Here is a 13,265-nt window from a genome sequence, read left to right as displayed (position 1 = left end):
ACACAGGGTCACTGTGGGTCGCCGGCAACTCAACAGCACATAATAACAACAACCACCAACTTTAAGCCAATGGACAAAGAAGCTCAATGGAGCTGCCCACAGGGGTCCTATCCCAAAACAGTGCAGGACAGGGTGAAGGGTATGGTGCCTCCTCCTGCCTGCTTCCTGCCTCTGAGTTTGGAATGAATGAGAAGGCGGGTGGGCAGGCAGCCTATGGGGAGCAATTTGCACCTACACTTTTACATTTTGTACCTAGGGGAGTCCCATGCCTGCTGTTCTTTACTTCACCTCACCCCTGCTCTGGAGCACTGGCAGAAGGAGGGGATCAGTTGAGGCAAAGACGGGAAGGATCAAATACTAGGGTCATAGGATGGCAGGGTATAAAGTCAGAGTTGAGGATGTAGAATGCACTTTGGAATATATAGGTGTAATCACACACACACACACCCCAGGAGCCCAGGGAAGATGTGAGAATGTGGCTTGTTGTCCACCGGCCCCCATTCTCATCAAGCTTACAGAGCTGCTCAGCGATGTCCTTCCTCCGCAGGAGTGAGAACATACCCTCCGTGGACTTCCCTCAGCTTTTGTACCTCATTACTGGGGTACAGAAGCCAGCAGGCAGGTCTCCCCTCCAACTGGTGCCTGGACCACTTCTGCAGAAACCCTACCTCTGCTCACACACCTGCAGCATGGAATTCACTCCCATTTGAGTACGACCCCGTCTGTGCTTGGATCGCCTTCCTGTGAGAAAGTTCTGCCTCTGAGGAATCAGGAATCCTGGTGACTTCCCCCTTGGGCTCTGGTCCTTCTCCTGTGCTGTCTGTTCCTCTCCTTGGTGACACCTTCAGGGGATGCCCAGGTCTGTGCTTCACCAGCCTTGGCTTGTCCCTGTGACTGCTTCTTGCAGTGATGTGAGCACCCGGGTGGAGAGCGCTGACTGGGAACAGGTTTCCTTCTGTATCCTTACGCTCTCAGGTGCCATTTCCATAACCTTTTCCTCTATTTTAGTGTCAGGCACGCACTTCACACGGCGCTGATTTCCTACAGGGATTGGCATTCATCATCTTAACTGGATAATATCCCTGTTTTATTAATACCCAAATATTTTTTGTAAATATTGGTTTGGTCCCATGAGTCTCCTGCAATTAAAGCAATCGGCACTTTGTCACAAGGAGAGCAAGAAGGTACTAATAGCTGAATTTGCTCCTTGACAGCTCAGTGCCTCTCCGTAGCCTGAAATCACTGGTGGTTCACAGAGAAGTGAGCGTTCAGGAAGAGGGAGCAAAGAGAAGCTTGGTGCTTGATGGTTCAGGGCAGGAGGCTATGCATTGTCCAGGAAGTGGGCTTGGGCCCAGGGCATGGCGCTGGGTTCTTGGGGATCCTCGATGCACACTAGCCTGCTCTCACAGAGCTGAGGACTTAGTAGGAGAGACATTTACCTCAACACACATGGTTCCCTGGGGCCTCTGCTGGGGTCCCACAATGCAGCAGCCCCCCAACCTCCACATCTCTGCCACCCAGCAGCACCTCATCCATCACTTGATATCCCTCTCATACACCTAAATACATGTTCACTTATGCTTTACCCTTTAAAGAAATATCATTCCTTAAATTCTGACCGTGGCCTAGTTAGTAGGGGGTTGTGCCGCTAACCCAAAGGTCTCGCTTCTCTCATGGTTCAAATCTACCACCCCAATGGGAGAAAGATAGGCAGACTCCTCCTGTGTGATTTATAGCCTCAGAAAGTCAATGAAATGTCAACTGTGGTAGGTTGTGACTCAACAGCGATGAGAGGGTGGTGGTGGTGGTTGTTAGGTGCTGTCGAGTTGACTGGGAATCATTGCGACCCAGCGTACAATAGCTCTGAACTCTGCTGTATCTCAAGCCAGACTCATTGTCTCCAACACACCTACCCCATTACCCCAATGACTGTGTCAGTCCATCTCATCCAGCGTCTTCCTCTGCCATGCTGTCCATCCCTCACCCTTCCAAACATGTTGCCCTTCTCCAGGGACTAGTCCCTCCTAGCCACATGCCCAGAGTATGTGAGATGGAGCTTCAGAATCCTTGCCTTCAAGGAGCAGCCTGATTTCACCATCTCCAGGGTAAACCTGTTTATTCTTTTTGCTGTCCATGGTATGTTCAATTCTCTCCTCCAGCACTAGAACTCAAAGGCATCAATTCTTCTTCTGTCATCTCTTTTTATTCTTCTGTCATTGTTGGTCGCTGTGCAGCTCTCTGATGCACAGCAAGTAATTATGAAGACCGTGGCCTGGATCGGACACACCTTAGTCTCCAGTTATTAAGAGTCAGCTTGTGTGTAGAAATGTGAACACTCAGGGACTGTTTTGAGGAAAACTTTCTTCAGTGCTGGTCAGATTTGGAAAGACTTGGAATGTCAAACTGGTTTATTCCAGTTTAGCTCCCTGCTGAGAACTTGCCTTTCCACTCCAAATATGTGGGATCAGAATTTAACAAGATCTCCAGGTGATTATCTGTATATATTTGTATGAGAATCACCTATGAAAGTGTAGATTCTGATTGCATTTATCTGGATTGGAAAGGCACATTCGTAGCAGAAGGTAGAAATGATTTGAAGCCCTGATGCAACCACGTGGGTGCATTAATACTACAATTTAAGTTCATGGTCAAAAATCTTTGAAAAAACTGAGAGCTAGCTGTACATGCTGCCTCAGAAACTAGTAAATTCAAGGAAGAGAAGTATGGGGGCAGGTAGGACTTGTAAATGCTTCCTACGCTGGAGCCACAAGGGTTTATTGTGAAGGAAGACTTCCCCTCTCCAGCTATCTTACACACACCTGATGACAGGGAGCTCACTACCTGTCAAAGCAGCCCTTTTCCTTAGTCAGAAAGTTCTTTTTGGCTCTAGCACAAAAGCTGTCCTCCTGAGCCATCAACTATTTGTCTTCGCCTCCACCAGGGAGGTGCCCAGCACCAGGCCACCCTCTTCCTCCCAACAGCCCCACAGCGTTTGAAGTCAGCCATCACTTCTTGCCTTGGTCTACACTTCTCCCGGCTCATTTTTTAATTAGCTTAAATTAATGGCGGTTCCTGGGGAGCTCCAGCCCCAGTAAAAGTGACCTGAATTATTCAAAGATTCAAGTGTTTGAAATGCCTGTTTATCCTAATTAGCATCTTAGCTGCAGTAGTGCCCTCTGCCTCTGCCGAGCCACATTTTCCTGTGTTCCATATTTTAATGGATTTTACTTGAATGAACTGTTTAATCAAGTGAAGACACATTTCATGAATGAATAGAGGTAAATTTATAATTATATGCGTTAGTCAGGTAAGAGGAGTGACATCTCCCCACAATCCAAGGCTATATATAACCCAGCATTTGAATGACAAAGTAGGTTACCTCAGCTTCCATAGGCGAGCTGGGAATTGGCTCCGCTTTCAAGTTCATGCCGTAACCTAATTAAAATTTTCAAAGAGTTGTAAAGTGCATGCCGTACAGGCCTGCTTCCTCACCCCATCTCCACCTGGGCCTCTGGCTTCTTGGATGACGTCTTAGCTGGTGAAGTGGCCTCATTAGGGAAGGTATTCTGGGGTCTCGAATATTCCCACAGCCTCCGGTCACGGCCTGTGAAGCTCCTTGGTTCCTCCATCAGAACCTTCCCTGGCTGGACGTGTGGTCAGAACATGGAACTGGTCACTGCCATGAGGTTCTGCTGTGAACTTTTTCACCTGTCCTCCTTCCCTTCTCTCAAAGTCAGGATCTGCTCACGTGGTCGAGTCAGGAGTTGGGGGATCTGGGAATTAAAGATGTGGTCAGTATCCTTACTGGATGGAGTAGGACGGGCAGGGAAGAGTCATATTTGGAAAGAAGGTGGGTAGACTGGATCTTGAGAAGAGCGGGATAGGTGGCTCAGGGGAGAAGCACAAGTGCTTGGACAACTCAGCAACAATTGGCAGTTATTACTTTTACCTCTTAGCGGGGGTTCATCCACCACCTATCTCGTGGTGGTTTGTGCATTGCTATAATACTGCCTATTATTATAATTTCCGCACAACTTCCAGATGAAGAAGAAATGCCTGGAGATCCACTGCTGACTTCTGACAGGCTCTGACTTATAGCTGATGGTGAGGATGGTACAGGACCTACAAACTTCACCTTGTGGTGTGTGGTTCGCCATGAGCCAAGGGGCTGGCCGCTGACAACAGCCTCCACCTCTCCTGCCCACTGGAATCACCTGATACCCTGGGCAAATCCTGACGCTCGGGTCCTACCCCCAGAGATGCGGATTGCAGTGGTGCAGGATGCAGCCGGGCGTCAGGTTTCTTTCCAAGCTCCCAGGTGATTCTCACGAGCTGTCACAGCTGAGGTCTTGAGCACAAGCTCACGAGAGAGCCTGCTCCAGAAACATCACCCCCAGCCAGTGTCTGACTCCTCATCCCCAGAGCTTCTGTGAAATAATACACGCTTGCCATTCCAAGCCACTGGACTTTGGGATTATGCACAGAAGTCGATGGCTTATGCATGTTATTCTTATTCCAGAATGTACCCTCAGTAGGTCACTTGTTACCACTCCCACCGTTTCCAGAATCTTCCTCCAGTAGTGTGCCTGGGGGCTCCCCCACTGACCTGCCTTGTTCTTGAAAGAGGTCACATGTTCACAAGTTAGGCCGAGGGAGGAGATTCTTCCATGGTCGGCTCATCTGCACTTCTTTCCTGAATCCATTTGCTTCCTGGATGTTCTTGCAACCAGCCGCCTCGTCCACCCTCATCTGGCAGGCGTGGAGACAGACCCTTGTTGGCGAGCCTGTCAGTTAGAGGTACAAGACGAATGTGACGGCTTCATTGGAATGACAGGTCCCTTTCACACTCTCCCCCCACAGTGTCTGACGAGCAGACCCGCTGACCTCCGCGTCCACACTGCTCATCAGACTTGACGCATTCCCCCTCTGCATTGTCTCAGCGGGACCAGCCCTTTCCTCTTGCCTTTCCCCCAGAGCCATTGATTTCTGCTGGATCTTGACTTCTTTTCAGATGTTGGACTTCCTTAGAGCTTGAAGTCTGAGTTCAGATGTTGAGATTCTTAAATTTTAAAGACTTCATGAGAGCCCTGAGGGGCTATTAGTTTCACGCTTTGTCCCCTGTGACTTCCACCCCGTGTCAGTGGCTTCCCCACAGGGTCATATATCCTGTCTTCTCTGAGGATCAGTGGTTGTGTCACTATCCCTGATAGGCCCAGACCCACTGACATGCAGTCAGTTCCAGTTCACGACTCTCCTCCCTTGGGACCCGAAGCTTTAAGTCTTTACAAGAAACTGCTTGGTTTTCTCTCTTGAAGCAGCTGGTAGATTTGAACCGCTAGTCTTTTGATTAGCAGCACAACCTGTAATAATAGTCCTCCCCACCTCCCCCCAGAGCTTCTTATCCCTGATGAAGGATGACCAGAAGTGAGCTCACTGCTCTAGGTGTGATCTGAGATGGACAGGCCAACATGGACTGGCCACACTTTCATCCTAGATAGGATTCCTTTACAAAGGTGGCTTCTAGCTCTGCCTCTAGACCCTGCAGCACACAACAACAGCAGTTCTACTCTGGAAGCTCTGGTGATATAGTTCATTGGCATTGCTAACACAGAGGTGGCTCCTCTCGCGGTTTTAATCGTCCAGCAGGTCTCAGGGAGGAAGATGGGCAGCCTCCTCCCATGTGACTGAGCGCCCTAGGAACCCAGCTGGGGGCCAGCTCCAGTGTCACTGCGATGAGCGAGTGCAATCTTCTTACCCTCTTGGCAGTTGTGTTACTCGGTTAATTCATTCTGGCCTCCTAATCAAGAAAAAGATTGTTGACAGCTTTCGTTTGCTTGGCTCCACAGTCAACACTCTTGGCACTAGCAGCCAGGAAATTAAAAGACGTATTGCGATGGGAAAGTCTGCTATTAGGGAATTCTCCAAAGTACTGAAGAGCAATGGTGTCACTCTGGAGACCAAGGTGCATCTGATACAGACCGTGGTCTTTGCAATCACTTGCTATGCATCAGAGAGCTAGGCAATGACTAGGGAGGATAGAAGGAGAATTGATGCCTTTGAGCTGTGGTGCTGGAAAAGAGTATTGAATACACTATGGACTGCTAAGAAAACAAATAGGTTCATCCTGGAGAGGGTTAAACCGGGCGGCTCCTTGGAGGTAAGGATTCTGAGGCTTTGCCTGGCATACTTTGGACATGTTGCAAGGAGGGACCAATTTTTGGAGAAGGATCTTAGGCTTGGTAAGGTGGAGGGACAGCACAGGAGAAGAAGACCCTCGATGAGATGGATTAATTCAGTAACTGGAGTAATGGGGATAGGTGTGTTGGAGACAGTGGGATTGGCACAGGACGGAGCAGGGTTTAGGGCTGTTGTACCTAGGGTCGTTATGAGTCTCAAGCAACTCTACGGCACATAACAACAACAACAACAATCAAGAAAAACAAAAATCTAAGTTCTATAAAATATTTTCATGTCACTGTCAATACTTGTTTAAAAGATATCCTTCTTCAGTTAGGATCAATCCAAACCCACTTCCACTGAGTGATTCTGACTCATGAAGAACCTCTGTTGTGTTTGGTTTTTTGTTTGACTGGGTTTGTTTTTTTTTTTTCTGTTGGGGTTTTGAGGCTGCAGATCTTAACGAGCATCTACCTCATCCATCTCCTGTGGAGCAGCTAGTGGATACGAACCTCTGACCTTGCAATTCAACCTCCCAATCAATAACATACTGTGCCATCTGGGCTCCTTCATGTGGGATTAGTGCTGCTTGAACTTCGCGGTGCATTAGCATCACCGGGGAATGATTGAGACGCAGGTTGGGGGGCCACTCCCCCAGAGTTTCGATTTATGGGACCTGGATGGAGCTCAAGATTCTGTATTTGTAACAAGCAAGCTCCCAGGAGCTGCTGGTGTAACAGGTGCAGGGGCCACCCTGTGAGAACTGTTTTCTGGTGTGAGCTTCTCTGTGCCCATTGTCCATAACAGTTCTTTTGCCAGGGTGGTGGGTGGGGGGCTGCAAGCTGCAAATCAACAGCTTTGGCCTTATTCCAGAGGCTTCATTCCTGGGGCTCTGACTCACCCACTTCTCTCCCTGGTGCCAAGTGACTTCAGATCCCTGCAGATGTGCTCTTGTGTCCACACACTGCATTTACGCTCCGCAGAGTTAGCCATAGGCATCAGAGCGTCGCAAGCTGGCCTTCCAAGATCCACACCCTTCCTTGTCTGCCCTCTGGAACTACTGGGTGCCTCACTGAAGGTCTGTCTGTCTCTCCTTCCCAGTGCAAGTCTCCCACTCTCCTGGGTCTCACTTTCAGGTGGAAGGGCAGCTTTTCCTCCCTTACTTCCTGTCCATATTAGCACCCATTTCTCCTCATCGTCTCGGCATGTCCAGGGCCTCTCACTAAGTCACAGTCCTGGTGTGGTGAGGCAAACAGCCTGAGGAAGCCCAGTGTGCTGGCCATGGGGGAGGGGAATGAATGGTTAGATTGACGGATGTTTACGTACCAGTAAACCAGTCACTGTTGGGTTGATTCTAACACATGGTGACCCCATGTATGTCACAGAAGATCTCTGCTTCATAGTTGTTGTTGTTGTTATGTCCTGTCGAGTCGCTTGTGACTCATAGCGACCCTATGTACAACAGCTCTAAACTCTGCTCTGTCCTGTGCCAACTGCACTGTCTCCAACACACCATCCTGATTACCCCAATCACCAAATCAGTCCACCTCCCAGAGCGCCCTCCACCCTCCCAAGCATGATTTCTTTCTCCAAGGACCGGTCCCTCCTTATAGCATGACCAAAGTATGTCAGACGAAATCTCAGAATCCTTGCCTCCAAGGAGCAGCCCGGTTTAATCCTCTCCAGGATGAATCTGTTTGTTTTCTTAGCAGTCCATGGCACCCTCAGCACTCTTCTCCAACACCAAAGCTTAGTTCTCCTTCTATCCTCCCTGGTCATTGTCCGGCTCTCTGACACATAACAAGTGATTGCAAAGACCATGGCCTGTACCAGATGCACCTTTGTCTCCAGAGACACACTGTTGCTCTTTAGTACTTTAGAGAGGTCCCTATCAGCAAACTTTCCCATTGCAATACGTCTTTTAATGTCCTGGCTCCTGGTGCCAAGAGTGTTTATTGTGGAGCCAAGCAGACTAAAGCTGTGAACAATCTCAATCTCTTCACCATGCATCCTGATGCTGCCAATTGGTCCAGTGGTGAGAATCATCTTCGTGACATTGAGCCTCAGTCCATACTGAAGGCTGAAGTCCCTGACCCTCAGCAGCAAGCGCTTCAGGTCCTCCTCAGTTTCAGCAAGCAGGGTTGTGTCATCTGCACAATGCAGATTGTTGATAGATCTTCCACCAATCTTGACCCCACATTTCTCCTCATAGAGCCCAGCCTCCTGGATAATCTGTTCTGCATACAAGTTGGAAAGGTATGGAGACAGGACACATCACTGGCGTATGCCCTTCCCAATTTTGAACCATGCAGTGTTTCCTTGCTCTGTTCTGACGACTGGCTCTTGGTCCAAGTATAGATTTCTCATTAGCACGATCAAGTGTTCTGGGATTCCCATTCTTCTCAGAGTCAGCCACAGTTTGTTATGATCCACACAGTCAAACGCCTTTGCATAATCAATGAAACACAGATATATATTCCTCTGGTATTCCCTGCTTTCAGCTAAGATCCATCTAACATCAGCTACAATATCCCTAGTACCATGACCCCTTCTAAACCCAGCCTGGATTTCTGGCAGTTCTCTGGTGATGTGCTGTTCCAGTCGTTTTTGGATAATCTTCTGTAGAATCTTGCTTGCATGTGAAATCAATGATTTTGTTCTATAGTTTCCACACTCTGTTGGGTCACCTTTCTTTGGGATGGGAACAAATATAGATCTCTTCCAGTCAGTTGGCCAAGTGGTCGTTCTCCAGATTTCTTGGCACAGCTTGGTAAGCACATCCAGGGCAGCATCTGTTAGCTGAAATATGTCAATTGGTACACCATCTGTTCCTGGGGCCTTATTTTTTGCTATTTCCTTCAAAGCAGCTTGAACTTCTTCCTTTATCACCATAGGCTCTTGTCCATATGCATAGGGTGTTTGATAATTGATTTTTCAAATGTAGACTATCAGGCCTTTCTTCCAAGGCACATCTGGGTGAATTTGAGCTTCCACTTTGGTTAACCATTTAAGCCAAGCAAGGACTCATGTGTGTGTGTGTCTTTTTAGGTGGGTGGGGGGAGTGTATTTCTACTTCTGAAATGGACATGAATAGAACAATAGGATTCATTTATTTTCCACTAATGGTGTTCATAGTAAGCTACAGAAAGGCATGTTGTTGTTGTCCTGTACCATCCAGTTGGAACCAACTCATAGCTGACCCTCCAGCATGTTTTCAGAGGCAATTAATTGCATAGGACTTGATTGCCCATCTTTCTCTTATAGAGTAGCTGGTGGATTGAACCAGTACCTTTGGGGTATGAGCCCAACTCCTTTCCACTAGGCCACCAGAGCTCCCTTAGAAGAAAGGCATTGGTTTCAAGAAATAAGAACGCTATGGACTTCTAGGAGGAGAAACCGGTGTTTCCAAACCTTGCTGGTTCACTAGGCCTCTTTTTGACCAGTGCCCCCATGAGCCTTTTTCCATGGTAAGGATGTGGGTTGTTTTGTTTTCTTTTCTTCCTGAGAAGGAGCAATCCCACTCTTTCTTTTCCATGCTTTGTTGATTTTAAACTGCCATTTATTACTGACTTCCTCCATTTGCTTTCCCTAAAAATGCCCATTAGACTAAATACTCAGGTTGAATTTAGATTTGTCGATGCTGAAATTACAGGCTGTGAGTGGCTGATTGTGCCAACCATCTGTTCTGACCTTTCCTGGCTCAGCCTGCAGCGCTGTCCGGATTTAGCAGATTCCAGGTTCTCTTAGAAGTGCTGGCGTGGGAAGGCGAGGCGAGCATGCACCGGGATCCCACCTCAGTGCCCTCATCTGTTAAATTAGGGGCAGGAGGAGATGACTCTCAGTGCTGTTTTTATTTGTGTTTCTTCCTGGCAAATATCCCATGGATGGACTATCCCATGGACTCCCAAAAGAATAAACAGTCTGTCTTGGCAGAAGTGCAACCATGGAGCTCCTTAGAGGCAAGAATGGTAAAACTTCGTCTCACATACTCTGGGCATGTTGGAAAAAGACATGATTCTGGGAAAGATAGAGAGTCAGAGAAATGGAAAGCGCCTCAACGAGATAGACTGACATGGTGACTGCAACAATGGGCTTGAGCCTGTGGGAGATAATGAGAATGGCGCAGGAAAGGACAAGACTCAAATCTGTTGTTTCTAGGGTCACTATGAGTCCTAGCTGAATGGATGGCACCTAACAACAACATATACTTCAAGTCACTGACAGTTGAGGCTTTGCCTGATGATGCCTGAAGATAATTTCAGCTTTTAAACAACATTTGAAACTTCAGAGTTTTCAGAATATTTTTATTGAGTCTTGAACAACCTGAGTGCCATGCTATATTGTCACCATTTTACAGACCAGAAGACTGAGAGTTTGCCACTTAACCTTAATTACGTGTAGGTGGAGAACCAGCGATTTGGGTTCTGAACTAGTGCCTTCCTGCAGGTACTGAGCCTTGAGAACCGTTTCCATGCCCAGTATGGTACAATAAAAGTGACCACAGGAAAAGAAAAATCTTTCATTGTTATACAGTCCCCCACCCGTGAGTCCACAGCCCACAATATTATGCATTCCTTTTTCTGGGCTCATGTCATGACAATAATACCTAATCCTATATTCCTTTTAAACAAACAGTACTCTCCCTCATCTGTTTCAATGCCGTATACATTATTTATGCCCTCTTTTCTTAGGTTTTCCCCAACCCTGATGTCAGCCCTGTTTTACAGCAGTGGCACTATACAGTATTTGTTTTTGTGACTGAGATATTTCACTCAGCATAATGTCCTCCAGGGTCACCCATTTTATGTAATATTTAATGAGTTCTTTATTTTTCAATGCAGCGTAGTATTCCACTGTGTGAATATACCAGAGCCTCTCTATCCATTCATTTGTTGATGGGCACTTGGGTTGTTTCCAGCTCTTTGCTATTGTGAACAAAGCCACAACAAACTGGGGGGAGGGGTGGGCGGGAGGAAAATGTGCAACAATGAATGAATGGGGAAAAATGGAAAGAATATGCTGTAAAAATATATATGCTGCATTTTAAAAAATCATTAATAAAAAAAGAAAAAAGATATCTTGGTAAGGGTATTGTTAAGTGTATGAGTGAGTGAAATTGTTTAAAAGCAGAGAAGACTCAAAACTACCATTCATGTTTTAGTGAGTTCTTTGTTGATATGACTAAGTAAAGGACTTTTAGAAAGAAAAAAAAGTGACCACAGGAACCCACCAGCATCTGAAAAGGGTTCAAGAGGGCATAAATCAATTGCAATGGTAAAGTCACCTTTTTTGCAATCAACTAGTTCTCAGTCCTTCATCAAAATAGTGGTAAACATGACAATGAATCAGGTTGCCTTGCACTCAGGCTCCTTCCCACACTGCCGTGGGAAGCGCTGGCGCATGCAGCCCTCTGCTCAAGCTCAGAGTTACTCTGTGTGTCTGCCCGCTGCCGCCGCCGCGCTAATAGGCTCAGCATCACAGGTGGGCCCCCTGCCCCCTCACTCTTCCCTCTGTACTGCATTGCCGCCCAGTGTTGTGGCTGTTTGTTCACCCTGGAAGTGAAACAGTGCTGACACCAAAGAATAAGATGAGATAATATAAGATGGAGATGTTACTGGATAGTCTGGTTTGGAGACTGTGTGACAGCAGAGAGGGAGCATCAACATGAAAGTCAGGAGACACGAGTCTGGCCTCTCTCGGGGACTTCCTGGGTGACCTTAAACCAGCTGCTACCCAGTCCCTCTCATGTCATGGCAACCCCATGTGTCTCAGAGTGGGGCTATGCTCCATGGGGTGGTCAATTGGCATTTTAGAACTATGTCACCAGACCATTCTTCCAAGGCAGCTCTGGGTAAACTTGAACCACCGGCCTTTTGGTTAGCAGCAAGTGCACTAAACATCTGCACCATCCAGGAACTCCCAGCAGCCTTAGGCAAGCCCTTTCCCTCTCTGGCCTCCTGTTGTCCAATATCTAATATAGGGATGGGGGGTAGGGAAGCAAACAGTTGACCTCCAGGGTTCCTGGGGGCATCCTAGGTTATGATGGAAGGGGGATGGTCTCAACCAGTACTTTCATGTTGTCAGGCCATGGAGAAACCAGGTAGGTAAACCTCCTTTCCCATCCGGGCTGTTTCCCCCTGGACCGAACAGTCTCCCGCCCACCTTCCACTCTTTCTCTTTGCTAACAGGTGAGGAACGACCTGACTGGAGTTCTGTACGGCGAGGACATTGAGATTTCGGACACAGAGAGCTTCTCCAATGACCCTTGCACCAGTGTCAAAAAGCTTAAGGTATAGGAAGTGGGCTCTGGTCTGGGGGTCGGACGGGAGGGTTAAGGGCACCCCTGGGGCTCCCCATGTGCTGTGATGTTGAAAGAATCTGGACTCGGGTCTGTTTTGTTTCCTCTTTGGCATCTCTGCTGAGACAGACACTCCTGTGCTGGTTTCTCTGGTTTTGGCCTGCTTCGTGGTCCAGTGCTGACCAAAGGTCTGATTGCGAGGTACACAGTTATTTAGCATTTACATGATGACTTTCTCCTAGCTTAGCCTGGGAGGTAGTTGGGGCAAGAGTTCTTACCATCCCTGCTTTAAAAAGACTCACATGGGAACTATTTTGTCTTGAGTTTACAGTATTATCATTGGGACCAAAACCCCTGGATGCTGTTCCTCTTCTGCTGACCATCACAGGGGGTCAGAAAGGTTCATCTCCAAGTTTCCTTGCTTGTAAATAGGTCTCTCACATTCCTTCATCCTTTCATTTGGCAAACACCTTTTATGTGCTAGGTCTTCTCCTGTACCCTCAGACCCTGCGGTTCTGCCCCAGTAGTGAGGTTATTCACAGCTTGATAGGAAGACAGCGAGAGCTCTCTGGGGACAGGAACAAAGGGCGCTGCGAACAAAGGGAGGAAGTGATTCATCCCACCTGGGCAGAGGGAGAAGGCTTCAGACAAGGCTCCAAAGAGGCTGTAGCATTTGATTGGGCCCTGGAGAACAGGCAGGCTCTGGCCCTGTGGGAAGCCCCTAGGGAGGAGGCTCAGAGGACAGCCTCCCTGCCCCTGATGCTCTGGAATCAGCAGGGGCGCCTCATCC

The 13,265-nt window shown here is 47.9% G+C and overlaps 1 protein-coding gene across 1 annotated transcript in view; it reads left to right on the top strand.

Moving 5' to 3' along the window:
• GABBR2 (gamma-aminobutyric acid (GABA) B receptor, 2) overlaps positions 1–13,265 on the top strand; it is a 518,990-nt gene that overhangs the window by 258,235 nt on the left and 247,490 nt on the right. Inside the window, exon 4 of the mRNA XM_006886874.1 lies at positions 12,366–12,467. Within this exon, the coding sequence (XP_006886936.1) occupies positions 12,366–12,467 (102 nt within the window). The remainder of the gene's footprint in view (positions 1–12,365; positions 12,468–13,265) is intronic.

This window comes from Elephantulus edwardii, unplaced genomic scaffold (assembly GCF_000299155.1).
Source record: "Elephantulus edwardii isolate Elephantulus edwardi_28Jun2011 unplaced genomic scaffold, EleEdw1.0 scaffold00052, whole genome shotgun sequence".
Lineage (NCBI taxonomy): Eukaryota > Metazoa > Chordata > Mammalia > Macroscelidea > Macroscelididae > Elephantulus > Elephantulus edwardii.
This window is presented reverse-complemented; position numbering and strand designations above follow the sequence as displayed.